The sequence below is a fragment of the Manis javanica genome, chromosome 8 (genome assembly GCF_040802235.1).
Source record: "Manis javanica isolate MJ-LG chromosome 8, MJ_LKY, whole genome shotgun sequence".
Taxonomy (NCBI): domain Eukaryota; kingdom Metazoa; phylum Chordata; class Mammalia; order Pholidota; family Manidae; genus Manis; species Manis javanica.
In genome coordinates, this window is record NC_133163.1 from 74,435,674 (window position 1) to 74,459,668 (window position 23,995).

Here is a 23,995-nt window from a genome sequence, read left to right on the forward strand (position 1 = left end):
TACTCAACTGGTATATATGGTAGTTATTTGTACATATGTTAGCAAAACTTATGGCTGCAAAGTCAGCAAACTACTGACCACACAGCAGACTGATTTTGTAAATAAAGATTTATTGGAACACAGTCATACCCATTTGTTTACATATTACCTATGGATGCTTTTGTGCTATAAGAGCAGAGTTGAATAGCTGCAACAGAGATTGTATAGCCTGCAAAGCCTAAAATATTTACTGGACTTTAAAAAAAGTTAGTCAATCCCAACACTAAATTTGTGAAAGTCTTTCTCTGTATATGAACTTGCATTTTCTCTGAATTTGTCTTTCTTTGTGGATCTGTATCCTTTCCTCTTTTTCTCTCAATATCCTCTCTATTTCCCACTGTTTGATGTCCTATCTTGTCTCTTCTTCCTATTTATATTTATTTAATAGACATTTGTATTACTTGTTCTTAATTTTAAAGTGAATAGGCCCAACAGAATGGGAGAAATGTTTGCAAATCATGTACCTGGTAAGCGACTTGTATCTAGAATATATAAAGAATTCTTACAATAATAATAAAAAGACAAACCAATTTTAAAATGGGCAAAGGATCTGAAAAGACATTAAAGAAGTTATACAAATGGCCAATAAGCACATGAAAAGATTCTCAGCATCATTAGTCATCAGAGAAATGCAAATCAAAACCACAGTGAGATACCATTTCACACCACTAGGATGGTTATAATAAAAAAGACACAAACAAGTATTGGTGAAGATACAGAGAAATCAAAAGCCTCATATACAGCAGGTAAGAACATAAAATAGTACACAAACTTGGGAAAACAGTCTGGCAGTTACTCAAAAAGTTAAACATAAAATTGTTTATGTTAACTAGTAATTCAACTCCCACATATACATCCTGGAGAAATGAACATATATGTTCACACAAAAACCTGTACACAAATGTTGAAGGCAGTATTATTCATAATAATCAAAATGTGGAAACAACCCAACTGTCCTTAATTGATGAATGGGTATAAATGAAATGTATATCCATTTTATAATGGAATATTATTTGGTCCTAAAAAGCAATTAAGTGCTAATGGAGTCCTAATATATGCTATAATGTTGATGAACCTTAAAAACACTATACTCAGGGGAAGCAGTCAGTCACAAAAGACCACATATTGTATGATTCCATATTTGTGAAATGTCCAGAATAGACAAACCTATAGAGACAAAAAGTAAATTAGTAATTACCTAGGGATGAGGAGGGTGGAGAATATTTGGGAAGTGCTTTCTAATGGGTATATGGCTTCTTTCTGTGGTAATAAATATGTTCTACAAGTAATAATGATTGCACAGTTATGTGAATCTACTAAAACTGCTGAATTGTACAATTTATAAAGGGGTGAATTTGGCATATAAAGTATATGTCAATAAAGCTGTTACTTAAAAAGTTCCCTTTGCTCTTCCTGTAAGCGGCCTGAAGTGATCTCTGAAAATGGTTCACTATTCACTTGATCCAGAAAACCCCACAAAATCATGAAAATCAAGAGGTTTAAATCTTCGTGTTCACTTTAAGAACACTTGTGAAACTGGCCAGGCCATCAAGGGTATGCATATCCAAAAAGCCACTAAGTCATTTACTGTGGTAGAAACAGGAAGAGTAGGGGTAAGGATTTAATAATGTATTTATTGAACCTTACTGTGTTCCTGGTACTAAGTATCTGAAGGATGTCACATTACAGAAGCAATGTGTGCCATTCCATTATTACAATAGTGGAGCTAATAGGTGTGCTCAGGCCAAACAGGGGGGTGGACACAGGGTTGACGGTCCAAAAAGAGTGCTGAATTTTTACTGCACATGCTTAAAAATGTAAAGAATAATGCTAAACCTAAGAGGTGAGATGTAGATTCTCTGGTCATTGAGCATATCCAGGTCAACACAGACCCCAAGATGTGGGGCAGAACTTAAAGGGCTCATGGTCACGTTAACCCATACATGAGCTCTTCCTGCCACATGGAGATGAAAAAGAGCAGACTGTTCCTAAACCAGAAGAGGAGGTTGAACAGAAGAAAAAGATATCCCTGAAGAAACAGAAACTTATGCCCTGGGAATAAATTCAGCATAAGATAAATACAAATCAAAGTAAAAGTAGAAAAGAAAAGAAAAAATAAGAAGTTGCCTTTGAAAAGAATTTAAAAATACAAACTTCTTTTTTACTTATGTAGTCTTTAATTATTTTCCTGCAGGTTTATGACCTTTTATAATCTACTGAGTTTTTTACTCAGTTCTTTCAACTACTGCAGTACTTTACAGCTTTCAGGATGCTTTCATAAATATTATCTCATTGGATCTTTATAAGAACGAAGATGAGTATTATAATTTCACATTACATGTGAGGGAATATTAGTGGATCAAAAAAATGCAGTTAAAAGCTAGCAGGCAGATTTAGTCTTAGGATTTCCACTCCAATAGTTTTTCCAGTATTATCACTTTACCATACTTCATATACATTAAGGGAAAACCTCAAAAGAGAAGATTACTCTCTTCTGCATCCGTGGATGTCTTGCTGCCCTTGTCTAGCCTGGATTAATACTTAGTCCACAGGCACACACCTGATCATCTGATCATCTACATTTGCCCTCTTACAGCACTAAACTATGTTTTCTACCTTTATCTTGCATCTACTTACCACTTCAGCATTTTATTAAAAATAAAAATAATAATAATAATAGGAGAAATGTGGGATCAACATATAAATCAAGTACAAAAATCAAACGAATATTCATATTTGACCTGATTGTTTATAGGTCATAATGCATGATCAAAACCGAAAGTTTCTGTGATGAATGCCCTTGTACTGTTCACCATGTAAGAATTTATTCACATGTAAGAATTCGTTCACCACGTAAGAACTTGTTCGTTATGCTTCAGAAGATTGGAGACTGACGAGAGAATTAGGCTTGAGATGGATTAATGATTGTACATTGAGCGTTGACCCCCCTATACTGAATTTTATTGTTGTTAACAACCATTTGATCAATAAATATGAGAGATGCCCTCTCAAAAAAAATAAAAATAATAAAAATAAAAATAAATTTTAAAAAAAGAGAAGATTACTCTATTCATTCTTTCAAATAGTATTTATTGAATCTTACTGTGTTCCTGGTACTATGTTAGGAGTGGATATATAACATGAATAAGATTAATACTGTCCCTATAGTCATGGGAGGATGCAGACAAGCAAACATTATAATACAATATAGCATTATGGTATTATACACTGTGTGTACTTATTCATGTATATGTTTGACAATAAGAATGTTGCAGACAGACAGAGTAGCATGTATAAAGGCCCAGAAGCAACAGAGAAAGTTATTTATAAAATAATTGAAATAGGTGCAGTTTGTCCATATTACAGTTAGCAGGGGGTAGGGGGAGGATATAAGAGATGAGACTGAAAAGATAATCACCGAAGAAGGTCTGGCCTATGGGCCACAGGAAGGGGTTAGACTTTATCCTCAGAGCAATGGTTGTACTGAATGGTTTTAAATAGGGAAACAAACGATCATCTTTATATTTAGAATGATTTTCTGGTTTTCAATATGGAAAACTGATAGGAAAAAGAAAGACTGGAGGTCTAAAGATCTGTTAGGAAGTTACTGCAGTAATCTAGATGGGAAATTATGGTGGACTGAACTAGGAAGTTGGAGATAAAGTAGGAGGTTCAAGTATTTTAGAGAAACAACACTAACATGATTGAACAATCAACTGGATATGTAAAGAGAAGAAGAAATCAAGAATAGTCCAGATTTTTTATTTGATTATTATGTGGATAGTGGTTATCATTTACTGTGGTAGAAACAGGAAGAGTAGGGGTAAGGATTTAATAATGTGTGTGTAACTGTTGAACCACTGTGTTGTACAGTTGAAGCCAATATAATATTGTGTATCAATCATACTTCAATAAAAAAAAAGAAGAAATAGGAAGAGTAGCCTGTTTTCCTGTGTGTATGCAGGGTGTGGGTAGGGTGGAGGGGGTGTTAAAAATAGTAAGTTCAGTTTGGGGCTGTTGAATAAGTGAAGGTATCGAGTCAGCAAATGGACATACGGCTCTGAAATGAGAGAGAGAGAGCACATTGATTCAGCAAAATTGACGGAGTGCCTCCTATGTAGCACAACTGCAGGGGATACAAAAATGAACAAAACAAAGTTGGTCCCTGCCTCTGTGGAGCATATAATAAATAACACCTATAAAAATTACAAGTACCCAACTGTTATTAAGGAAACAAGAAGGTTGCTATGATAGAGAATAAATGAGGAGGCCCAATTTAGATATCATAGTCAGAGAGGCTTCTCTAAGGTGATGTTTAAGTTGAGATCTTTACTGGAGAGAATAGATTTGACAGTTATACATATGTCGATAACTGAAGCATGGGAGTGGATGAGATTGTCCAAGGAGAGTATTAAAAAATAAGGAAAATATCTGGTATAGAACTCTGAAAAAAATGTATCCATTGGATTTGATAACAAGGAGTCTGTTAATGTCCTCAACAGCAGCCAGAAGTCAGACTGCAGAGGGCTGAAAAGAGGCCTGGGAGGTGAAGAAGGAAACTGGGGGTAGACATACACCCACCAATGCACTCCAATGCAGTTCTTTTTCTCAAGACTCTACTCAGTGCGCTCTTGTCAGGGTCACTGACAATCCTCATGTTGCCAAATCTAGTTGACCTTCCTTTGCCCTCATCTTTGTCTCTCAACAGTATTTGACTCAGCAGGTTATTTCTTCCTTCTTGAAACATTTTCCTTTCTTAGTTTCTCTGACACCACACTCTCCCTATTTTCACCTTTCTCATTGCTGCTTTTTGCTAACTTCTCTTCCTCCTCGCACTAATTACTAGATATTGAAGGGACTCTTTCTCTAGGTCTCATCTAGTCCTAAGCCTTTAAAATCTATATCCTGATGAATTCCATACTTCCATTTCTATCCTTGACCTATATCTTGAGCTCCAGAATGGAAAATTTATCTGCCTTCTCCCCCAAGCATCAATAACCTAACACATCCAAAATGTTTTTTCCCTCAAAATGGTATTCTCAGTCTTGGTAAAAGGTACAATCATCCTATCCAACTGTTGAAGACAAAAACTCAGAGGCCTTCCTTGATTCCTCTTTTACTTATCTTCTGCATCTAAACCAACAGAAATTTTCTTAGTTTTCCTAGAACACACATCTCAGATTTCATCACCCTTCTCCATTTCTTTTGCCACCACTTTGGCCCAAGTAGTCTTGCTTAGATTTCTCCCATAGCCATCTAATAGGTCTCCCTGCTTCTACTCTTTTAACTTCACTATGGTCCATTCTCCACTCAGCAGCTGGATTCTCTTTTAAAATTATATAGTGGATAAATAATCAAGACAATTTGGTAGTGGCACAAGAACAGGCCCATAGACCAATGGAACAGTCTAGAGAGCCCAGATATAAATCCAAGTATATATGATCAATTAATATATGATAAAGGAGACATGGATATACAATGGGGAAATGACAGAATCTTCAACAACTGGTGTTGGCAAAACTGGACAGCTACATGCAAGAGAATGAAACTGGATTATTGTCCAACCTCATACATAAAAGTAAACTCAAAATAGATCAAAGACCTGAATGTAAGTCATGAAACTATAAAACTCTTAGAAGAAAACATAGGCAAAAATCTCTTGAATATAAACATGAGCAAATTTTTCCTGAACACATATCCTCGGGCAAGGGAAATAAAATAAAAAATGAACAAATGGGACTACATCAAACTAAAAAGCTTCTGTACAGCAAATGACACCATCAGTAGAACAAAAAGGCATCCTACAGTATCGGAGAATATATCTGTAAATGAAAGATCTGACAAAGGGTTAACATCCAAAATATATAAAGAACTCACAAGTCTCAACACCCAAAAAGCAAATAACCCTATTAAAAAATGGGCGGAGGATCTGAACAGACACTTCTCCAAAGAAGAAATTCAGATGGCCAACAGACACATGAAAAGATGCTCTACATCACTAATTATCAGGGAAATGCAAATTAAAACCACAATGAGATATCACCTCACACCAGTTAGGATGGCCAGCATCAAAAACACTAATAACAACAAATGCTGGTGAGGACGCGAAGAAAGGGGACCCCTCCTACACTGCTGGTGGGAATGTAAATTAGTTCAACCATTGTGGAAAGCAATATGGAGGATCCTCAAAAAACTAAAAATAGAGATACCATTTGACCCAGGAATTCCACTCCTAGGAATTTACCTAAAGAAACTCATATTCAAAAATACATATGCACCCCTATGTTTATCACAGCACTATTTACAATAGCCAAGATATGGAAGCAACCTAAGTGTCCGTCAGTAGATGAATGGATAAAGAAGGTTTGGTACATATACACAATGGAATACTATTCAGCCATAAGAAAGGAACAAATCCTACCATTTGCAACAACATGGATGGAGCTGGAGGGTATTACACTCAGTGAAATAAGTCAGGCAGAGAAAGACAAATATCAAATGATTTCCCTCATTTGTGGAGTATAACAACGAAGCAAAACTGAAGGAACAAAATAGCAGCAGACTCACAGACTCCAAGAAGGGACTAGTGGTTACCAAAAGGGAGGGGTTGGGGAGGGCAGGTGGGGAGGGAGGGAGAAGGGGATTGTGGGGTACCATGATTGGTGCACATGGTGTGTGGGGGATCACAGGGAAGACAGTGTAGCTCAGACAAAACAAATAGGAACTCTGTGGCATCTTAGTACACTGATGGACAGTGACTGCAATGGGGTATGTGGGGCGACTAGATAATAAAGGCGAATGTAATAACCACATTGTTTTTCCTGTAAAATCTTCATAACAGTGTATATAAATGGTATCTTTAAAAAATTATATAGTGGATAATGCCATTTCCTTGCTCAAAACCCTTCAATGGTGTCCCAGTGCACTTACAAGAAAATCTAAATTTCTTACCATGGCCTGTAAGTCCCTATATGACCAAGTTTCTTTCTCACCTTAACTTGAATCATTCCCCTCTCCCTCCCTCCCAGCCTTAATGGGTGGTCATTCATTTAAAAATTTCTTATGCACTTAATTTGTGCCAGGTACCTAGTTAGGCATTGGGCTATACGATGATACTTGCCTTTCAGAAGCTTCAGTTTAGTGAGAGAAAAACTTATAAACAAATAAAACACGTTTGCGGAGTTAAGAGCAAGGTGGGATAGAGTACAAAGGACAGAGCAAAAATTTGCCTACAAGAATCAGGGAAGGCTCTACCAAAGAAGGAACAATTATTGGCATGCATTTGAAAGGTGGCTAGTTGTGGATAAGAGTGTAGTCGATGACCTAGGAATAGAAGAAAGCTCACAGGTCTAAATGGGGCTCTCCAATTCCCAAAGATACTTAGATAGTTTTACCTAGACATGAATAAAGAGTTCAAAATGGGCAGTTTGACTGACTACTGGCCATAGACTAGTACAGCAGAAAGATGCCCTTGTCAGGTCAGGTCATTACAGAACTGGGAATCACTAAAACACAAATGGATATTTAGATCAACATTCCATTCAATCATTCAATATTTTTTTGAGTGTCTACTACATATTAAGAACTATCCAAAGAGCTGGATATATAACAATAAACAAAACTGACCAAATCTCTGCCTTTACAGAGCTTACATTCCAGAACAGGATTCAGACAATAAACAAATATATAATGTCAAAGATAAGAGCTATGATGCAAAATAAACCAGGGTCAGAGTGTGTGGGGGTAGTATTTGAGATATGAGAGTCAGTAAAGGTCTGATTGAAGCAGAAGCCTGAATGAGGCAATCTAGATATTATTTGGATCAGTTATTTGACTTCACAGATGGTGAAAATACATTTTCAGACATTGCTGACTTCACCAAACTGGACCTTCACTAAAGTGATGATTAACTGACCCTTTCCATTTATTTTATCTTGATTATTTAACCATGTGTAATTGGTCCCATGATTAGGCAGGTTAGAATTCAGACTATATATAATTTCTCTACTGATCATTAACTAACCCTGGGTTTAGTTATTAACCAAAGGTCTACGCTCTCTCTTGTTCATGTGACCTTGTTTACATTTCTTCTTGAGTCTCAGCTGGATTTTATCTCCTCATAATGTTAAATAGTATCTCAAATATGATGGCTCACCCAAGCAGCTAAAATCAGGATTCAATGAAAGCTTAATTCCCCTTTCTCTATCTCCAGAGTTAGTATTGAGGGGTGAGACACCAAAGAAAAATTACATCTACTATTTTCAGCCAGAACATAACAAAGGATCGTCTCCATGTTTAGGAAAGGAATACTCTCATAAGAATGAGAAGAATAGAGAAGAAAAACAATGATAAAATCTCAAGAAACATGACAAGATATGAATCCCATGAGGTTATAAAATGATCTCAGTAGAGAACTACACAATGGAAGAGAAAAATCAGTTTTTACAACTTGGGAATTCTTTCAAACAGTTGTCCTGACTTCACTTCTACATTCCTAATGCTCCTGACCAGGTCGATGATATGCCAACATATGATGCATCAGGAAGAGAAAAATATTTTCTAAAATTTAGGCAACCAATTGTAAACACTAAATGAAAAATTAAATATATATGCATTAGCAGGAAAGGTCATTGAAAAATGAGAATGGGGAACAAGAAATTCCTTCTTGAACTTAGGTCTCTAAGCAAAAGGTTGAGTGTTAGACCAGTAAGTCCATTGTTTGCAGGGTCAGGTCTATATAGTCAAAACAATTTTTAGAAGACTAATTAATCTGCACAAAAAGATGATAAAGCTCCCTAGAACCTTCTTAATTCTTAAAGATTACTTAATAGAACTAGAAAGTAAAAGACAAGATGCCAGCTACATCATGGTTTTTGCAGCCTGTCACAGATTCTGGGTCAATAAAATGATAATTGTTGAGATTTGTATCATCAGGGAAGAAAGCAAAGAGAGAAGCCAATTTCTCTCCACTGTGTACAAATGCAGTCTAAAGCAAACCTTTGATAAAGAAATAAGATGCAAATAGAATATGCCTGGAAATCAGATTTTCTTCACTTTTGTTTCTCATACCTGAGAGATGTGACTAAAATACTGCAAAGCTGTCTCCACAGGGTTTTTGAAGTACATCTTCTCCTGAGGTTTCAGCTACAAAGAGTAAGACAAACATTGAGAAAATCCACAATGGAATAAAATACTGGTAAATATGGCAAATGATGTACCACCCTTCTTAAAGCATCTGGTATTATTTCACTGTGCTGAGAGGAAAACCACCACTGCTGTAAGAGATGTAGACTTTATGTCCTAATTCTCCTTACTTTGCATGAGGTAGCCACAAACAATTCTTCTATCTGTTGTTCACCCTTTTTTTTTTTTACAATTGCTATCTGTGAGTTTTGTTTCTTTTTAAAAAAGTTTCAGTGCTTAGTCACTCATCAACTGTACTCTCTGCATACTTCCTACAGGCCAGGAATGGGATAAGATGGTTTGTAGCAAGGGAAGGAAAACTTACATTATCAGAAAGAGCCAGATGCTTGCAGGCTATTCCACAAACAGCACATTTTTCTAGGAGAAAAAGAGAAAAAATGTTTGGTTCTCTTGGGCATGAGGGTAAGATTTTTTCTTAAGTACACGGTGACAGTGAAGGAGGCTAGCAAGAGAAGAAAAGAGGGTTCTTACTGAATTTAGAATACCATTGTGCTATAAAAAGATATCAACTCGAGCTTTGTTCTCAAAGTCATTATTTCCAAATGTGTACACTGATGACAGGTAAGGCTTTCACACTATGCCTCTATCCATCCCCCTCATTATAAATTCCCAATATTTTTCTGTGAGTGAGGGACAGTTCCAAACCTCCAGAAGGAGGTTTGGAGTACATTTACAAGAGTACTGGGAGTATAAGAGTACCAATGATCTCAACTGTAAGTTACTCTTTTTTTATCCCATCTACCTGACAGTAGGTAGGGGAAGGCTTAGGTCCTATAAGAAACTCTCCGGTTCTGTTCTCACTTTGCTAATATCCCTGTATCTTGTTTTGAAGCTCTCCTACTCTTCATTCCCTAATTAATCCACTCTGAAAGATGTAAAAGTTAAAATTCCTAATCTTTCCTTGTAACTTGAAATTTTAGTAGTGGGGCTGGTTATTGATTAAGATAAATGCCATGTCAGGAAAAACATCACATGACATATGCTTCACGGAGAGAGATCACTCCAAGGTGAGTTGCTGTTACCATAGTAAACAGCTTTTTTACATTAGCAAATAACTAAAAGGGGTCATGAGGTTTATAGAGAGAAAAAAGCTTCTCCAGAGGCTACCTAACCTGACTCTTCCTTCCTTGCAGACTAAGGATTTTTCCCAGTCTTTCTTCTAAATATTGCCAGAGTGAGCTAGCAAGTGCTTATCTTTTTTCTACAAAAAACACAAAGCAAACAAACTTCAGCAGCTCTTGATCACCTGCAGGATAAAGTTCAAGTTCTTTAGCCTGGTATACAGAGCTTTCCATCACTTGGCCACTGTCTGCCTCTCTAGCCTCAGCTCCTACCGTTTCTAACCTTGTTCTTTATACTGTACCAATCCCAAACCTGTGTAGTCCCCTGCACTGTGGTTTTATGGTGTGGTATGCCTTTCTACATGCTGTTCTCTTAAACTAGAATGATCTTCCCTGCCTTACCCACTTGGCAAACGCCCATTTATCATTCAAAACTCTACGGAAAAAAAAAAACTCTACTTAAGCAACACCTCTTCTATAAAATATATTCCTTGGTTAAAGCACCCTATCCCTCTTCTGGGCTATTTCCATACTTATTTTAGCACTAAAAAAAAAAAACCAAACATCTTAAATTCAAGTCTTATTTCTAAGACTTAACAGCTTCAAGAATTTGGCCAAATCATTTATTTTATTTGAGCCATTTCCTTATTTATAAAATGGGTCTACTAATAATTACCTCCTGGGATTGTGGTGACAATATATAAAATTGGTACATGTGAAAATACTTTATAAACAGTAAAGGTATCACCACCACCACAATCATCATCATCATTTCTAATCAATTAACTTTATAGGTTAGACCACTTCCCATTAGAAATGGCTCTTGTTATCAAAAACTTCCCTCCATTCTTAGTCATTATTCTTATCTTTTCTCTTTTCTCTAATCTGTCTGATAACTTTGTGGCTTTTGCTCCCAAAGGCTTCAAAATACTGACAAGTACCTTTTGGTGCTCAAATAATAGACATTCCATTTGCTAAATCATTCTTTCTTAACGGATTCCTCCAGTTTCTTACTGTTTCCACACCACCTTTGGCCTACTAAGTGGTTTTTATCGTAAATCGCCCAGAAAATGGCCAATTATTATTTCTAGGTTAAAAACATTTAAGTTTTTAACCTGAATCTGAAAACAGTTAAGTTACTCACCCAGAGTCACACACTTTTTACAGAAAATATGGCCACAACTGGTGACAAAGAAATGAGCCCCATCTTTTCGGAAACACCAGTTGCAGTGAAACCAATCCATTCTAGAGCAGAGAAAGAGAAAGAGTAATCATAACATGGGGCATAATATAATTAAACTGTTAAAATCTGTGTAAGAACATTTGCCTAGCTTCTGCTGTTTTACTGGGATATGGGCAGGTTATTGTGGGTATTCCCATTGTAAAGGAGCACATATACCTCTGAATTGAAAAAGCAGACTGCAAACTAGTAATGGACAAACTAAAAAGGACAATGACTAAATTACTTTTGAATGGTGAAATTATGGGTATTTGTATACATGTGTGTGTTTACACTTTTTTTATTTCCCGAGTTTTCTGGGCTAATTCATGTACCAATTTGCAATTAGAAAGAACAATAATTTAAAAAAAGAACCATCTACTTCTTTCCTAATAGTTACTTACCTGGGACAGAGCATGATGGAGAAGGAGGAGATAGTGGACCAAACATAGGAGATCACATATTAACCACTTGAGACACATTTTATCTAAGGAAAACATGGTTTGAGAATGATAATGTCTCAGCTTGTTCACTTTCACAGAAAATCAGAATCATAGATCCAGAAGGGGCCTTGAAAATCATTTAACCTTTTGTCCAATCCCAACATTTTTCAAAATATGCTCCTCATGTTCCCTGAAATTCAGTGGCTTGCTCAAAGTCCCATCTTTATAGTGGAAGATCTGAGATTAGAACACAGACTCCTTATTCTCTGTGTCAATCAGGTTCTTGGTACCACATTAAGCAAGATTTTGAGTTTGACATGGTAAACACACATTCTGTATGTTCTGCCATTACTAATTCCATATATTTGTTACGTACAGAGTTACATAAATGTGACTAATCAATTTTTAAATGAAGAAATTGACATATCAAAAACATAACTGAACTGATACATATTGAGCTGTACTTAGTTCACACGTTTAATGAATTCATGTTTAATTAAGAATATAATACTTATTAGTTTGTCTTCCTTTAAAATTAATTTGGGAAAATAATCAAAACAGAAAGAGATTTTTTTACCCTCACTGGTCTTTTCTTTACAAAGTTTTTAAGCTGTTTATGGAGAGGTTGCTAAAAGAATGATGGCTAGTTTGCTCCACACTTTAACATTTTTGTGATGTAAATTAAGATACCAGATTACAAACTTAATAAGCAATTCAATGCGAAGGCTTTACACAGTCAGAGCCATGCGTTTCAGACTTCTATTTGTTGCTCACAATAAGTGAGACTACTAAAAAGGCCCCACTGTAAATGCCCTGGCTTGTTAAGGGGCTGTAACAACAATTTAAATCGAACAGAATGGCCACATAAACTCTGAAGGGCAGTTTATAGGGTTTGTGAGAACAAGATTTGCTTGGTTTCTAGGGGTGACGGGGATTTAACAGTCTCAAATTCACCACTAGTTCTTTTCTAGCTACCTTCCCTACCCGCTTGGCCGCCGTAATCCCAGAAGACCTCAAGATTTCACCGCAAACATCCAGTTCTCCTCACGAAGAGCTGGAAATGGCGGGAAAATACACAGCGACCTTGGTACCAGGAAGCTGCAAGAGGCTGGGCGTGGCCCACGACACCTCGCGGAGACGTGGGCAGGGCCAGGGCGGTATGGTAAGCACGTGGGCGGGGCCCGGGGCGTTCGCGAGATGTAGGCGTAGCCATGCTGAGTGCGAAGCGCATGGGCGGGGCCTGGGCGGGCGCGAGGTGTGGGCGGGGCCTACGGCTGTGTTCTGGCAAGTGCGGAGCTCCCGGCGATCTGCGGGAGGCAAGGTTTCCTCTTCTTACTAGTAGAGGAAAACATCATTTAAGGCTGGGAACAAGTAAGGAATATGATCTAATCCTATACCTGTTACCATGGAAACAAGATGAAAATAGACCTAATCATCTTCCAACAGGCAATAACAGGCTAGAAAAAAGTGATGACAAGGTTGATGAAAACTTCAACCTAATATGTTTGAACAAAACAAGGAATAGATGGTTTGAAAAAACAGCATAAATCAAGAATAGAAAAACTAAAAAAGTAATATGGTTAAAGAACAATCGGATATTAAATGAAAACTAAAAATTTCAGGAAAAAAATTAACTATTTTCAAAAATAAAAAATGAGCAAAAAAGCACAGTTATGGGCTGAAAGGAGAATGGTCTTTCTAAAAAGACTGAAAGATACAAAGTTTCACAAGAAAGGGATAGATACAGAAAGCAAACGAGATTTTACACAAGCACATACATTTATTTCTGGTAGGAAAACCAGAGCAATGTATCAGAACAAATGTTTAAAACAAAATATTGAGAAAAGCTTTCTGAAATAAAATTATACCTGAGTCTGCATATTGAAAGGGCATACGAGCACAGCCAAAACTTTTTACTAAAACTATTGTTCCTTAAAGATAAGGAAAAACTCCTTTGGGCATCCAGACAAAAAATACTGGTCCTTTATAAAGAAAAGATTATTACATTGGCATCAGACATCTCTACAGCAGCATTTTATGCTAGAAACAGCATTTTCAATATTTTGAAAAAGAAAATACCCAAATTTTATATCCCCTTATATTATGTTCAGGTATAAAGGCTACTGGAAAAAAATGTTGAACATGAGCTTTTCCTGAGGAATCCATTAAGTAGCAGTTCTCAGATTTTTTGGTCTCAAAACTCTTTTGCATATTAAAGATTATTGAAAACCCCCTCCCCAAAAAGCCTTTATTTGGATTGTATCTATCAATATTTACCATATTCACAATTAAAACTGAGAAATTTAAAAATATTTATCAATTCATTTGAAAACAATAATAAACCCATTAAATATTAACATATGCTATGAAAAATAGAAATATTTTCCAAAATAACAATTTAGTGAGAAAGATGGCATTGTTTTTCAGGTGTATAATCTCTTATTGTCTGACTTAATAAAGGGCAGATGGATTCACAAATATGCTTCTGCATTCACTCTGTTGCTGTATGCTGTCTTAGCTGAAGTGTTTGAAGAATATCTGAACTCACCCAAATATGTAGTTGGAAACAGGAGTAGTATTTTAATACCCTGTTTAGATAACTGTGAATATTTTTGTGTCATACTATGTCAGAACTCAAGAAGTGGGAGTTTGTTAAAAGATAGTTGCAACATGGCACCTAACACCATATCCATGAACATGTAACATCTTACATTTAGACCAGATAGGTCACTTGGAAAATATTGGTGTACTGAGCTATACACATTGACACATTTTACTATAAAATATTTTTAAAACATTTTTGTTAATATCACTACCTATTTATTAAGACAAGTTTTTGTGTATTGTATTGGAAGAAAACTACAGAAGAGTCTCACTTGTGAATTTTGAAGCAAAAATTTTAAAGAAGATATTAGCAAATAGGCACAAGGAAAACAAAAGCAAAAATGAACAAGTGGGACTACATCAAGCTGAAAAGCTTCTGTACAGCAAAGGACACCATCAATAGAACAAAAAGGTACCCTACAGTATGGGAGAATATATTCGTAAATGACAGATCCAATAAAGGCTTGACATCCAAAATATATAAAGAGCTCACTCACCTCAACAAACAAAAAGCAAATAATCCAATTAAAAAATGGGCAGAAGAGCTGAGCAGACAGTTCTCCAAAGAAGAAATTCAGATAGCCAACAGACACATGAAAACAGACACTAGTTATCAGAGAAATGCAAATTAAAACCACAATGAGATATCACCGAACAGCAGTAAGGATGGCTACCATCCAAAAGACAAACAGCAACAAATGTTGGCGAGGTTGTGGAGAAAGGGGAACCCTCCTACACTGCTGGTGGGAATGTAAATTAGTTCAACCATTGTGGAAAGCAGTATGGAGGTTCCTCAAAATGCTCAAAACAGACATACCATTTGACCCAGGAATTCCACTTCTAGGAATTTACCCTAAGAATGTAGCAGCCCAGTTTGAAAAAGACAGATGCACCCCTATGTTCATCGCAGCACTATTTACAATAGCCAAGAAATGGAAGCAACCTAAGTGTCCATCAGTAGATGAATGGATAAAGAAGATGTGGTACATATACACAATGGAATATTATTCAGCCATAAGAAGAAAACAAATCCTACCATTTGCAAAAACATGGATGGAGTTAGAGGGTATTATGCTCTGTGAAATAAGCCAAGTGGAGAAAGACAAATACCAAATGATTTCACTCATATGTGGAGTATAAGAACAAAGAAAAACTGAAGGAACAAAACAGCAGCAGAATCACAGAACCCAAGAATGGACTAACAGTTACCAAAGGGAAAGGGACTCGGGAGAATGGGAGGGAACGGAGGGATAAGGGCGGGGAAGAAGAAAGGGGGTATTAGGATTAGCATGTATAATGTGGGGGGGGATGGGGAGGGCTGTGCAACACAGAGAAGACAAGTAGTGATTCTACAACATCTTACTACTTGATGGACAGTGACTGTAATGGGGTTTGTGGGGGGAACTTGGTGAAGGGGGGACCCTAGTAACATAATGTTCTTCATGTAATTGTAGATTAATGATAATAAAAAAAGATATTAGCAAATAGAATCCACATTTTAAAAAGTATACATTATGACTAAGTGATGTTCATTACAGGAATGAAAGGATGGTTCAATATTAGAAAATCAATGTAGTTTTTACAGTAATATTTCTAAGAAGAAATATATTATCAACTTCACAGGTGCAGTAAAGATTTGTCATAAATCTCAGTGAAGAAGGAATCAATGGACATTTCCTTAACATGACTAAAAGCTCTGTGTGTGTGTGTGTGTGTGTGTGTGTGTGTATGTTAAAGCCAACATGTTGAGGAAATGCTAGAGGTGTTTTTGCTAGTCAGGAATGAGACAAGGTGCTACTACCACTTAACATGGTATCAGAACATTAAAAGGATAAGATAAAAACATCTCCTTTAGCAGATTATATCAATGTATATGTGAACAATCCAAGAGAATCAATGAAAAGACTACAAAAAATGATAAGAAAACTTAAAAAGTTACACGTTATAAAAGTAACAAAGAGAAATATAGTAATCTTTCCATACTCATGTAATAACCAGTTAGAAAATAATAAGGGGAGAGAAGAGTATGTTTAAAATAGAAACAAAGAAGATGAAATTAGGCAATAACTTAGTAGAAATATGCAAATGTATATGAAGAAAACTTTTAGACATTACTGAAAGAGACAAAAGTCAAAAGAAACAGGTGGAAAAGCAAGTCTTATTTTGGATAGGAAGAGTCAACATCTTAATAATGCTAATTCTTCCTAAATAATTTACAAATTTAACATGATCACAATAAAAAGCACCAACAGATTGTCTTTCTGAAATTAAATAAATTGATCATAAAGTCCATATGGAAAATGAACAAACAAGAATATCCAGGACAACCTTGAAAATTTTTAGTGTCATGTAGGGTGGGAACTTATCTGCACCCAATATTAAAACATATTATAAAGCCTCTATAATTTAAGAAGTGTGGTATTAGTGCAAGGATAAACATACAGACCAGTAAAATAGAATAGAAAATCCAGAAATAGAACCACTTACATTTGGGAAATTTTAATTTATGACAAAAGTGGGAAATTCAATGGGGGGAGGAGTTGAATTTTTTAATAAACAGTTGGAAAAACTGGATAACCAATTGGAAAAATAAATAATTGGGTCTGTATCTCACATTATTCATCAGGATAAATTTCAAATGGGTCAGAAATGTAAATATAAAAATGAAACATACAAGTAGACATGGATGAATACTTTTAACCTAGAAGGCGGGGAAAAAACCTTCCTGTGATCCAAAAATCTAGAAGCAATACAAGAAAAGATTGACAAATTTGACTACATAGAAATAAAAGAAGACCTTTATTTAGCATGTCTAAATTCACACACACACAGAACCCACCACAGACTGTAAAAAACTAAATGACAAATTGGGAAATAATATCTTCCACATAAATCACAAAAGGCTAATAGTTTTAATGTATAAAGAACTTTTTAAAAAAGAAAGCTTAATAGGAATTTGAGCAAAAGACAAGCAGTTAATAGAAGATATAAAAATGGCCCTTGAACATATTAAAAGACATTTGCCTCACTTTTAATGAGATATGAAAATGAAAATTCCATCGAAGTACCACTCTATCTAACAGATTGGGAGAATTTCAAACAGTTTATAACATACTCCACTGGCCAGGTTAGGAAGAAATAGGCACTCTCATACATTGCTGGTAAGAATGCCAAACGGTCCTACTACTCTGTAGTGAATTTGGCAACATCTAGGAAAATTACATATGTGTTTATCTTTTAATCCAGCAATCACACTTCTAGGAATCTGCCCCAAAGATACATGGGCAAAAATATGAAATCATTTGCAAACAACATCATTCTTTGCAGTAATATTTACAAGAGCAAAAGAATGATAACAATCCAAACCAAATGTTTATCTATCAGTGACAAATCACTGTTGAATATTATACAGATATAAGAAGAGAGGAAAAACACCTTCATATACTAATATAAAGCAATTTCCAGAATTTATAGTCAAGTGGAAAGAAAAGGTGTAAAAGGCTACATAACATGTAATTCTTTGGTTAAGAAAGAAGGGATAGAAGTAGATATCAAAAAGAAATGAAGATAAAACAGAAATTACTAAAAATAAGTTACCTACAGAGGTAGAAAGGGAACATCAGAGAGATGGCAATATGGAAGAAAGACTTCTCTGAATTTAACTTGTTATGTAATTTTGTCTTTGGAAATAGAACTGTTTCACGCATTAAAACATAGAAAAAAAGCAATTCCTAAAAACTGGGTGAGGGGTGTACTGAAACAAATGAATTCAACTGTACATTAGATTGGTGACTTTTTAAACAAGTTTATTGAGGTCAAATTGGCATACAATCAACTGTATATATTCAAAATGTACAATGTGATGAATTTTGACATATGTACACACTCTTGAAACCATTCCTACAATAAAGACAGTGAAGCTATCCATCATGCCCCCAAATATGCTCATGTTTGTAAACCATCACTCCCAACCCTCCCCACACTTCTCCCCTCAGGTAACCCAGATACTTTCTATGACCACAGAGCAGTTTGCATTACCTGAATTTTAGATACAAAGAGTCATATGTACTCTTGTGTCTGGCTTGCTTCCTTCATTCAGCATAGTGATTTTGAGATCCATCCATGTTGATGCATGTATCAGTAGTACTTTCATTTTTGTTGCTGAGTAGTATTTCATTGCATTACATACCACAATTTGTTTATCCATTCATCTGTTGATGGACATTTGATTTGTTTCCTGTTGGGGGCTATTACAAATAAAGCTGCTATAAATATTGATGTTCAAGTCTTGGTTTGGATATATGCCTTCTTTTCTGTTGGGTAAATACCTAAAAGCTGAAAGGCTAGATCATATAGTAGGCACTCCCTATTTAGTCAGTTGTCCCACAAATGTCCTTTATGGAAAAAGAAAAAAAATTTTTTCTATCCAGGATTACATATTGCATTTAGTTTTCTGTTAAAAAACAAGTTTAAAATTTTTTTTAATATTTATTATTTTAAATTATTTAGACTTTTTTTAACTCAGAATATTTTTTTTAATTTTAAATTAAAACACAAGTTAATAAATTGGAGATGATACTGTCATCTCCCCTGATACTATTCCCCAAGACAAACATAGTTGACAGCTTTTATATAAATCCTTCCAGAATTTTTTTCCAATGCATATACAATGCACAATACACATATACGCTATACACATTTTTTAAAAATGTTATATTATACATAATATCTACAATTTATTTTAAATTAATATTTCATTTTTATATTTATACATCATCCTTTTTAAAGGTTGCATGTTTTGATTAATTATACCTTGATTTAATTAACCAATCCTATATTAAGGCACATACAATGTTTCCAATTTTTGACTATTGCAAAAACATGCTGTAATAAACATCTTTATTAATTTATCTGTGAGCACCCACGCAATTATTTCTAAAAGTAATTTTCTAGACATACAGGTGTTTGATTATATACATTTTATAAATATATCTTGAATTCATCATCTTTCCAGCTTTTTACTTTCTTTTAGTCCCTCTTTATTCTTTCCTTTGATTACTCTAATTACCTCCTAACTGCCCCCTGCCTCTAGATTTGCCCAACACCAGTCCGTTCTACTGATATTGCCAGATCTAATCACTATTCTGCTTAAAACTGACCAGCACTTTCAAGACAATTTATTGAGCATGGAACTGAGCTCTCCATGATGTTTCTTTTACATTTCTCGGTGTTTGGTCAAAAACACCTTGCGCTTCAATTACTTTGATTTTAAATCACATTCTCTCACCTGTATGCCCTTTGTGCAAACTGTTTCCCCGTGTGGCATATCCTCCTGACTAACTTTTATTCATCCTTCTAGACTCAGCTCAGAAATCACCTTCCCCAGCTGCCTGCTCTGGCCTGCCCATTGAGGGGGTGTTCGCAGGGTATCCTTTGCATATCTCCTTCATGGCCTTTGTCTCACCAGGTTCTAATTTTTCACTTCTCTCTCTCTCTCTCTCTCTCTCTCTCTCTCTTCTCTCTCTCTCTCTCTTCTCTCTCTCTCTTCTCTCTCTCTCTAATTGGACTGGAACTATATCTTCACTTTGGGATTACCAGTCCTTCCATGGTGTCTGATATGTTGCAGGTGCTCAGTAAATATTTGATAAATGATGGAATAGGAAAGAAAATTGTCAGAGAGGATCTCACCTTGATTCCAGAACCACCTTAGCACACTTAAACAGGAAATACATCTCAATGGGAAAAGACAAATTTAGGGATAAACTGAAGAAGATTGGTGATCATATAAAGTTGCAATCACTAGGTACTATAGTGATCCATCTGGCAATTGAATCATTCATTCAACAAATATTTCCTGAGCAATTGCGAAATGGACCAAGCGCTGATCTACTAGCCCCTAGCAATATAGCAAGGAGAAAAGTAAAGTCTTGGCTGTCATGGGTTTGCATTTCCCTGGTGTTCTAGTGGCACAGTTTTATGGAAGCCCTTCCTATGTCCCAGGCACAGATCTAGATGGGGAAGGGGCAGGGTACAAAGATATATCTTCTATGCCTTCAAAAAGTCTGTGACCCAATAGGAAATCCAGATGTATATACAATCACACACACTACAAAGCAGAATGTGATCTGCTACAAAGCAGATCATTTCAGAAACATTAATTCACCCAGTTAACAAATATTATTGAGCTTCTATTATGCACATGGTAACAGATAACGGCTCTTGCCTTCAAGGCACTTCCAGTATAGTAGGAGAAAAAGACATTTCAAAAAATCTCACAAATAAATATATAACCACTAAATACTGTCATAAAAGACAAAACACCAGGAACTATGAGAGCATATAATTTGGGAAGGCTTCCCTGAGGAAGTATGGAATGCTGTGAAAACAAGGGAAAAGAGAGATTAGGTTAATTTGGGCAGGTTTCCTAGAGGACTGGGTATACAAATTAGCCTTAAACAATGTGAAAGTTTCATCCTGCAGGGGTAGAGGGGAGGTGCATTCCAGGCAGAGGAAAAGCTTCAGTAAAGGCATCAGTGGGGAAGTACAGGGTGGTCCAGTGTGACTGAAAGGAAGAGGGAATGGGACATCTAGAGGGATGGTGAGGAAAAAAAGATGCTATGGGAAAAAGCTGGAGAGATGTTTGAAGCCTCTGCACAGGAGTTTAGACTTTATTTTCTAAGTTAGTCATTCCCCCGAGCAATAGGCAGATCCAATGAATTAGAACCTAGAGGGAATTTTGTGGGTAAAATGAAGATCAGCCATTGCATGAAGTTGCCACCAGAGGGTACCATAGGAGAGGTCTACCTGAGAAATTTAGCACTTTCTCTGTGCAAGCATGTATTTTTAAAGTTCTCTGGGTGATTGTGATGCTCTCTCAGCCAGACTTGGGAACAGCTGCTTTGTACAATGGAGAGCCATCAGAAGCTTTTGAGCAGGACAGAAACATGATCAAATCCATAGTTTATAAAACATAACTGGGACAGAATTGAAAGGACGGGAAGGTCACAGACAAGGAGATTAGTTGGAAGGCTATTGCAAAGGGACTGAGAGAGATGCATAGTTCTGGATTAGTGTAGCAGTTATGCAATAAGAAGACAGCTGAGATGATTTTCAGAGGCAGAACCAATGGGACTTGGTGACCAATAGGATATGGAGCTACAAAGGGAGAAAGAGTGTTATGGCCATGGCTGGAAATGGGAAACATGGAAGGAAAAACTGTTTTGTCTGGGGAACTGAGAGGATTTGGGGTTTGAACCCAATAACTGGTATGAGCTATTGGGGCTGATACAAAGGCTCAGGGCTAGCCCTGTATTCTCACTCTAAGCACCTTTTCAGAGAATAAGAATTGTAATTTTTTTGGATGTTTCCTCAGCTGCTTGCATCATCTATGTCTGTACTATGTCTGTACAGCTTTCATGCTGGAGCTTTTCTCAGATACCCAGGGATCCTTTGTTGGAGAATTCAGGTATCTCAGTTGTACTGGATTTCAGAAGGAAAGATAAAGACCTAAAGTGTCTGTCCTAAGGTCCTTATATTAGTCAGGATTCTGCAGAGAAACAGAACCAGTAGATGATACATACATACATACAAATATACATAGACATGGATAGATATGGTATATATGGATATATATAGAGGGAGAGACAGCTATATATCCATATATACCAGAGAGAGAGAGAGGGAGAGAGGAATTTATGATGACAAATTTGTTCATGCAATTATGAAGGCTGAGAAGTCCCACAATGCTGTCTGCAAGCTGGAGACCCAGGTAAATTGTAGTGTAATTCAATCTGAGTCCAAAGGCTTGAGAATCAGGTGAGCCAATGGTTTTTAAATCCATATCAGAGGGCTAGAGGAGGTGAGATGAGATGTCCCAACTCAAGCAGTTAGGAAGCAAAATGGAGCGAATTCCTCCTTCCTCTGCATTTTGTCTTTTTCGGGCCCTCAATGGATTGGATGATGTCCACTCCCATGGAGGAGGGCAATTTATTTTATTGAGTCCATTGATTCAAATGCTAATCTCATCCAGAGACACACTCACAGATACACCCAGAAATAATGTTTAATCTGGGCATCCAGTGACCAGTTGAGCTGGCACATAAAATTAATCATCTCAGTCCTTGAGGTCCTTGAAGGCATATGGTCTTTGTTCACCATTATATCCCCGGTATCTAACAGAGTAAACAGTTGATCAACACTAGCTGAATATGTTACTGAAATTCATTTAGCATAGCGAGGTATATATAACCCAATTTCTGTGAGAATTTCTTTCTCTGTTGGTCTGATAAATTGTGTAGTATTAGAAATTTCCTAAAAGACCATACTCTCAGAAGGGGATTGAGGGGGTATTAGGATTGGCACACATGGTGTGGGGGAAATCATGGGGAAGACAGTGTAGCACAAAGAAGGCAAATAGTGACTCTGGCATCTTACTGTACCATTGGGAGGTGACTGCAATGGGATATGAGGGGGGACACAATAACATGGGTGAATGTAGTAACCACATTGTTTTTTCATGTGAAACCTGCATAAGAGTATATCAATACCTTAATAAAAAATAAAAATAAAATAAATAAAAAATAAATAAAAGACCATATTCTCTTACAGATTTTATATTCTACATCAGTGACTTCCATACTGTAACCTGGCAAGTTTCAAGTGATTGGCTCCATAAATTTTCACCTAAGTAGACTCTTGTTATTTCCTTCTCAACTTTGCTATGCGTTTCTAGTGAAGAAAATCGTGGTTAATCATCATGATTTAGTGAGAAGGAGGAAAGAAGAAACAAAGCTACATTTTTTTTAAAAATTGGTCTTAAGAAGAATAATTAAAAGCATAGCTATCACCAAATTAACCACTATTGTTTTTGGTATTCCCATAATTAAGACATTCTTGGATGCAAGGCCTGGAAGAGAATACTCTGTAAAATACTTCTTTGGAACTTAGATTTTTATCATTTGACGGTAAATGATTAAAATTTATCTTGAAAATATACCTTACTTTCCTAACTGATTCAATATGCAATGACTTTTGAGTGAATGTGTATTTACTGAGTTTGTTAAAAAAATTCAACTGAGTACATCTTAAGATCTAATTGGGTTTATTTAATGATTTATGAATTGGGCAGGATACCATCTAGCAATCAGAAAGGAGTTTGGAAGAGCTCTATAGAATGGAAGGCCTTTATAGGCAGATGGGGGTGCAAAAAGGAAGTTTTTAACAAAGAGTGGATTATTTCAGGCAAGGTCACTTTCCTTTGGTGGAGGGGTGGGGGAGTGGGGGAGGTGGGAGTCTATCATACAGATCAAGTCACTAGTGCTGATCAGGTAATTCCAGATTGACTGATTAAAGGTCACATTCCTGGAAGAGGTTGAAACTAGAGTTAGATTAGACATAAAATCTTGGTTTGCTGACATGAGGCTTAG

General features: G+C 36.2%; 1 protein-coding gene across 3 annotated transcripts in view; it reads right to left on the bottom strand.

The window, feature by feature from the left end:
• Window positions 1–13,086, bottom strand: part of RNF212B (ring finger protein 212B) — a 44,138-nt gene extending 31,052 nt beyond the window's left edge. For 2 of the 3 annotated variants that reach the window (XM_037017309.2, XM_017665152.3), the window contains exons 1-5: window positions 12,951–13,086; window positions 11,928–12,010; window positions 11,449–11,549; window positions 9,548–9,600; window positions 9,109–9,183 (exon numbers count right to left, since the gene is read on the bottom strand). In XM_037017309.2, the coding sequence (XP_036873204.2) occupies window positions 9,109–9,183; window positions 9,548–9,600; window positions 11,449–11,549; window positions 11,928–11,941 (243 nt within the window). In that variant the 5' untranslated portion in view covers window positions 11,942–12,010; window positions 12,951–13,086. The remainder of the gene's footprint in view (window positions 1–9,108; window positions 9,184–9,547; window positions 9,601–11,448; window positions 11,550–11,927; window positions 12,011–12,950) is intronic. The other variant, XM_017665155.3, reaches the window with a different exon arrangement.
• Window positions 13,087–23,995: the final 10,909 nt, after the last annotated feature.